Source organism: Naumovozyma dairenensis, chromosome 4 (assembly GCF_000227115.2).
Source record: "Naumovozyma dairenensis CBS 421 chromosome 4, complete genome".
Taxonomy (NCBI): domain Eukaryota; kingdom Fungi; phylum Ascomycota; class Saccharomycetes; order Saccharomycetales; family Saccharomycetaceae; genus Naumovozyma; species Naumovozyma dairenensis.
The window spans coordinates 1,222,333-1,230,053 of NC_016482.1; the positions used below are offsets into that span (position 1 = coordinate 1,222,333).

General features: G+C 37.0%; 1 protein-coding gene across 1 annotated transcript; it reads left to right on the forward strand.

The window, feature by feature from the left end:
• Positions 1-5,507: 5,507 nt before the first annotated feature.
• Positions 5,508-7,721, forward strand: NDAI0D05120 (DEAD/DEAH box helicase family protein; the record flags this gene model as incomplete). Its single annotated transcript, XM_003670020.1, has 1 exon — positions 5,508-7,721. A coding segment is annotated over one exon (2,214 nt), but the record flags the coding sequence as incomplete, so codon positions are not given.

The window sequence follows — 7,721 nt, forward strand, 5'->3', positions numbered from 1 at the left end:
AAGGATCGAGAAGAGATCTCGATCTGACAATACTTATCAACAAAGGAAGAAGATAAAGGTGAACAAGGTTAACAAAAAGCGTTCCCATTTTGGTAAATTGGGGCATGATGCCAGTACTTGTTGGACTCTTCACTCGAAAAACGACTCCAAACAGGTTTAGTGGTAAAGTTAACCAAGAAGGTGTGTATTCCGGTCGAGACCATGATATATTTATTGCTCAGGGCTAGAATATCAAATAGAGCTCTTTAACTTTAGCACTTTATCCGCAAACGAAATAGTTGTAAGACAGGGTCTTATTCAAAACATGTACTTATATGAGACGTAATATCAAAGAAGTTAAAAGACAATCGAAACCATCTATGAAGCTTTAAAGAGCAGTGACTGGTCATAAAGCACCAAAAATACAGCAAAAACCCGCTTAACTATGTAAAAACAGGAGGAAATACGTAAAGTACAGAAATGTGTTACCTTCTCTATAACGTCCCCTATATACTATTATAGAAGTACTTAATGAATATCCACTCGACCAGTAGTGACAACTTCGTGAAAGAATCAATAAATTTGAAGAAACCTTTTTTTTGGTAGGCATTTGACGAGAATAGAAATTGTATCAGGAACAAGGCAATGCTCAATCCGATATATTCTAATATCATTGAGGTATAGCAGCTAATTTAATTGAATTATATAGGATCCTGTATTATAGTTGAAAGGCAGTGTATGTCTTATCTCCTGACGATAAATGTAATTCGAACTTCTTAGTAAAAATCTTGGAAAATAAATATCACTTTTACCTAAGCTCTAAAACACGTTATCTGGTTGCTTTCTAAACAGACCTACGAAACTAGTGGAAGGTTGGAAAATATTGAGAGTTTTTTTGAAGCTACACCTTGAAAAAAGATGAATAATCACAGTCTTTTACACAATCTCCGTCATTAGAGAAATTCATAAATTGTTACTGCTCTGGAGAAGTGGTAGTGGTAGGTTCATTAATGCTGATCATGTAATAATGCGACTTTTGCTGCATTTATAGTTTCATCATATAAGGGTTAGACTTGAGACTCGAAGTGATTAGACTCCTCTAGATATACACTTTCAGAATAAGCACGATTTGTACTCTCAAGTAGTTCAAAAAACGTTGAATATTTCAATTTATCACCCAACATGTATTTCATTTTCAGCATAAAGTAAGCTTGGTAAGTTTGACGTTCCTCCTCTGTGACGTCTTCACAACGGTTCACTTCGATATATTCTTCCTTGGAATCGCTCCCATGCATGGAAGGGATGACATATATTTCATATGGTGGATCGAAAAAGACACTCAAGACGTTATCTATTGTCGGTTTGTAACCACGTCGGACTGATCGGGTTCTGTAAACGATCAGTAAATCCCTGTATATTATTGCATCTTCTTGAGAAAATCCATAAAAAATGGCTTGAAGTGGAATGCTGGAATATTGAGAGGGCGGTAAATATAACATCTTATTTGGTTTGCTGGGGTATTCAGATGGCTTATAGGATCCTTTGTAAGAATAGCCTTCATATCGAACATTTGCGAGATAATGTATACCGGCGAGCAACACCTTGAAGTCCTAACCAGAAAAATTATATTCAGTTTTAATTAATTCTTTACCTGCTTCTTCGATATCACAAGAATAAAAACCATCTTCCTTAAAAAGGTTTGGACCTAATATAAGTAGAGTGGGGTTATCGCCTCTTAACATCTGCTTGTGAAACGGAGCTTCTAAAACAGTGCCAGGGAAGGTACGCCCTTTATCAGTTAAGAAATATTTCATGATACACTCTTTGAAAATCCAATTTGACGACTCTCGGTCATCCAGAGCAAAGGTAGAAGGTTCATCTAAAATCCAATTGTCTTGTTCCACGGAATATGTGTTTGTAGACGGTGTGCTGCTATTAGAGAAACAGTTTGATAGGAACCCCCAAATTTTATTCTCTATTCTTGACTCCGGAAATGGTTTCCTTAACTTTAAGCCGTTGATAAAGGCAAATTCCATGGTAAAAACTCTTCGTTTGTTTTTGTTCCTGTGTCAGCTTCTGATTCGGACATATATCAGCTTGAAAGAATCTTAGTAATGGCTCTAGTTATGGATGCCAACCTCGGTTCTGTTCCATTGTTGATGGTAGACGACGTCCATGTGATGAAAGTTTTATCTACCTATGTGAAAGACTGGAACATCCGTCGTTCATCTGCTGTGAGAATAGAAAAAAGCGGAAGATTGTGAATATCCGCGTAAGGCACTGCGCTTCAACGGCAAAAGGAACAAGGAATCGCTGTATACAGTACTATACTATACAATGCAGTCTATAGTATTCCTGAGAGTATATAGGTCAAATACCATTATCTGATATGCCATATCTATCAACCTTGATCAGATTGACCTATTGGATTTTTTAACTCACCTTCAATTCTTAACTGCTTACATCGACAACATCTAACCAGTTAATTATCACATTCCACTTTAAGGGTCCACAAGTTAAACAACCGTAATGCCTTCTATTCCAATATAATAGTGTTCATGTTTGTTCCTCTATTTCTAAATTCAATTTGATTCTTGATATCGGCTTATTTCTTGCCCATTTCACTTTCTATTGTTAGGCCTAAGTTATGACAAAGTTAGTCAAATAATTACAATGATAAATGCAACAGATATTAATTCCTGGCAAATACAGAAGCTACTGCTGGTCCTAACCCCTCTCCTTTCCACTTTCTTGATAAAGAAGTAATATTTGCCAAAGCCAAAAAGAAACCTTCATCTTTCGTTGATTGTTCGGAAAATTATAAGTAGAAGCATCAGGGAAGCACAACAGATCCACTTCATTAGTGGTACCGCATTACCTCACCACTACGATGAGTGCTCACTTCACCATACATTGTCTATTACAACTCAGAAGCGTTTCAGCAGAAAAATCCTTTCTTAAGAGACGCAGAGACCCATATATACCTGTATTACTGGCCAATGCCAGGAATATAAAATATAGAAGCAGTTACCTTACAAACTATAATGATTAGAAACCAAAGTACACGCATTCTGTATCCTTCAAACGCTTCCTAAAACCAAAGTGACCTAAATGCCACTTCTGGAATTAATGTAAACAGCATACAGATTTTGTTTCTTTTCCTGAATCCAACACACACATTACTCGAATATGGAAACTGTTGAACACCTTTATTCATTTGGAACAACAGTCCTGGTTAAATCCTTAATACTATTATTTTAGTTGAGAAACTATCAGTTGAAATTTAAATAAGCCCTTGTGGTACTTTCTTCCAAGGTAAGGTAAGCCCCAGTGCACCTAATGTAATAGTGTCTGAGCAAAAGCCGAGCAACTCGTTAATGGGCGTGACAATTGTTACAGAAAACATTTGGTAAATTATTAAAATTCCATAAAAAAAGCCCTACGTGACTCTTTCTTGAATACTATATTTAGCTACTTGTTGGTTTTACTATAGTATGTAAGTAAATATCAGGAGTAAGTTCCATATATGAAGACATGTTAAATGATCGGGAGATTTTATTCAAGGATGACTTATAGACAATCAAAAGTAAAGAAGTATTTCTTTAATCAATGTTTCCTTTCTTGAATTGTAAAATTATTCAAGATTTATTATTACTTCACTTAAATTCATATTTACATTTCCAGAAAGAATATATGATAAATTATAATATTTTGATAGCCAGTTATTATATTTACGTATTATAATAAACAAAGTTAAGGTGTCAGTGGTTTTTGGATAAGAAATAAATATTATTTTCACCTCATAGATAGTCTATCCAGTGAGCAACGATGTTAGTTGCTCGCTGTTGATGACCCTACAGGATCTTATCGGTCCTTTGTAAATATAACTGAAACTGGGGCTAGTGACAGACGCTGAAACATTTAAGTTTAGATTTTTTAAAGTTACTGATGATATTAAATATATTGTTAAATTAAAGTCATTGCGATTGATGTAGAATATTAATGTTTTAGTTCCTGTTAGGTTGTGCTTAGCTATTCATATCGCCAGTCAGGAGCAAAGTGTAGACCAATTATCGGTACATACCTTATGCTAGATATTTCTAAAAGTAAACAAAACTTACCAAAATATCCGTTAAAAGCGATAATATTTGAGGACCTACAGAGCTCATTGATTTTGTTAGCGCGTGAATGTCCAGTACATGGGCGGTGACGGTCTACTACACTGCGCGCCTTTCTGAGAAAACTGACGGTCGACTGCATTTCCAGCCGGTCAACTGCAAAATTTGACGGTCGACTACATTGCCTTGACGGTCAACTACAATTTTTGAAGGTCAACTGCATGGCAATGAAGGTCTACTACACCATAAATGTATGGGTGCCCCATATTGGAAATATCTTGTCACAATCAAAGCTGTTATACGTATATCGTTTGTTTACCCTTCTGTATAGTATTTACGTGTACTTCCTTTCCAGCATGTTTTCGTGTTTCCCAAACATACAACCCTCTGTAATATTTCGTGTGTACTTGTTTGTTTGCTTAAATAAAGATCAGCCTACATTACATCTCATAATCCTCTTTACCATCACAAAAGAACCCAAACAACTAATGGTTTAGAAATGATTACTATATCTGAAACAGTCGCTGTTATAGATGGCTATGTTATTCTGACTTCCAAAGATGAACATGGTGTCGAAACCAAGACTATCAAACAACTCACCGAAAAGACAAGGTACTTCTCTTTCGTCGAAAGGACAAAACTATCCAACCAAAAATTGGTGGACCTCGATGAATTCCAAACCGCTTACTCCAATTCCAGTCTTATCCCTGTTGCGTCGCAGGAATTGTTTGAATACTGTACTACTTACGAAAGGGAATTTTACACCACAGATGATGGGTTCGCAATCATTAACGCTAGGACCTCGAAAAAGTACCGTCAACGTGGACAATCATTCACTGTCATTCCTGTCCATTTCAAGTAAGAAAGCTAACCAAATTATTTATATTATCGAGATGCAAGTACTTCCCTCACTGGTGGACTCGACTTCTCTGTTGAAAGAAGCATTATTCACTCTAGAGACTCTTCATTTTTTTGAACAAGAAATGAACGTAGGTGAAATCAAGTTCTCAAGTACAGATTTGAATATCTTAAAGAATTATCACCAAGTTAAACCACAATTTGTTGAATCTGCCTACGAGATATTTATTAAAATTTAACGTCATCTGTTAGTAGAAGACTATCACCGCCGTCCATACATCCATTCGTCGTTAATGGTGGCTTCGGTGAAGTGTTCCCAACGGATCTACAATACTACCATCCAGAAGTATGCTTCCTTAGGTGCAGCATTTATTTACTTGATCGAAGTATTCCCTCAATTGTCGTTTGCTGAAGGTTTCACCGCTGAGATAGAAATTGCGCCTCCCAAATCCATTGCATCCATGGCTGATTGGTTTACTACAAGATTATTACCAGGTTCCAACTCCTCTATGTGGGTATTATTGTTCAGAATATCTTGTTATAACTGGACGGATGGTTCTGTGGCCTATCCTGACGTACTATACTTTAAATACTTATCGTCAACTTGTGGACTCCATTAGGGCTTTGTCCACTTATTCTGTTTTGTATAGATATCTCAATAACGGAGTCATTCCTGGTGATTCAAAGGCTGACGAAATCTTCTTTAATCATGTCAGTGAATCTTGGAATTGGACCAAAACTATGTATCAAAGGTTGACCACTGCCTACATGGATTACAATAAGTTTAACGTCAAGGTGTGCCAACCGGATGCCGTTTTGATCTCTGGTAAGAGATTCTCCAGAACGTACATCCAAGAATTTTATACCAACATGACAGCCAGGTTTGATGGCAACATTGATAAATTAAAACATTACTTCCTCAAGCTCTGGTCCGTGAAACATATTGCTGACACCCTTTTAAATTCCGGTGCAAACTCCAATTTTTGTGAAAGTAGAGCTGCTCCCAAGGATTCATTGTTTCTTTTATTTACAGAAAAACAATTGTCTTTGCAAATGCCACAAACTGTTCCAGAAGTTACACTCGACACCGACGTTGTGACCCAAATCGTATCAGATATGGGTGTGTGTGTAATGTGGATGATATACTTTTCTGCTACTGGTCCTTATCGTTTTCCTGACATGGTTATTTTGAAATACGCTGGTAACAACAGAAACTTATTTATCGATCCAGAAACCAGATGTTTGGAAATCATCACTTCATATTCCAAGACAAGACGTGAGGAATACTTGTGCAAGACGTTGGATAAACAAACGTCTGACTATTTGTTTTATTATATTTTTGTTGCAAGGGCTGTATTGAAACACTCCATGGGTGAGAACTATGATGGTATGAACAAGGATTTATTCCAAGATACTAATACAGTGGCGGAACAGTATTTGTTAAGAAATTATCTGTCAAGATCTGTTGGTAATGGTGAATCGGAGGAAGACTGGGATCCGGTTAGATACTCGAAGATTGTGTTAAACTCCTTTGTATTTGTTGATTGCGTGTCACATTCGTTGATGAATTATAGCAAGTTTGCTGCGTTTATGAAACTGTACCCTGCATCAATTAGTGGAACCTCCAGGCTATCCTTCAGAGAGATGAGGCACGGGATGATCAAGCTTGTTAGGGAATACGTTAAAGTAGAGGGTGAGAGTTTCGAAGTAATGAACATGAAGGAGAGGTTGGCTGGTCATTCTGCTGCTACAGGTCAATCTGTGTATGCCAATGATGTTGAAACTGGTACTGGGTCGGATGCGTCGTTGGAGGAGAAATACGCTTCCTTAATCAATAGTGCCTGGCAAAATTGGTTGGGGCTTGGTTATGGCAAAGAAAGAGAAGAAGGTGGGTCTGCTGTAGCTAGGAATGCATGTGTCAAGAAATACTTTTCAACAAATGGGTCTATCAAGGATTTGTTTGTTGCCGGTAAGAAGTTGTATGGTAAGGAATTTCGATTCAGAGAAGGTCAATTTGATGTTGCTGTGGAAATTTATTTATCAGGAACTCAGATCATCCCTATTCAAGCTCTTCCAGGTTTTGGGAAAACTGCTCTGTTTCAGATCCCTTTGGTTGCATTATCTTATGGTGAACAAAAGACTGTCTCATTTGTGTTTGTCCCTTATGTTTGTTTGTTATCGAATATGAAACTAAGACTATCTTCATGTGGTATCAACTGTGGTATTCTCAAGGATTTGTTTGTTAATGGTCCAGCTGTTGAAGAGAAAAACTTGTTTTGTGATGTTTACGTTGGCACCTTTAACGATTTAGGTTCTGAGAATTTTGTCCGGTTGGTCAATAATTGGTACAATATATATCAAGATTGTATTCTAGGTATGATTGTCATTGATGAGTTTCACAACTTAGAGACTGAACAATCGTACCGTGGACAATCTTTTAGATTGATTCCTGAGATTAACTTTAATCTTGCTTGGAAGGTGGTGGTGATGACAGGTACTGCTGGTGAAAAGGGTATGGTCAAACCTATGAAATTTATTGGTTATGACAAGGAGATGTGTACGTCGATGGTGTCCAATAAGAACAGAATCTTGTACTTTGATTTGGTTAATCAAATTCCTCTCAAGAATATTGTGAAGAAGTTCCAAGCTTTTGAAAGATCTACTGTGGCAGAGACTGAGGTGGAAAAGTTGGTAGATAGATTCATGGAGTATGATACCAAGTCCAAGGTGATTATTGTTTGCAAGGAGAAGGTTACTGTTGAGAAG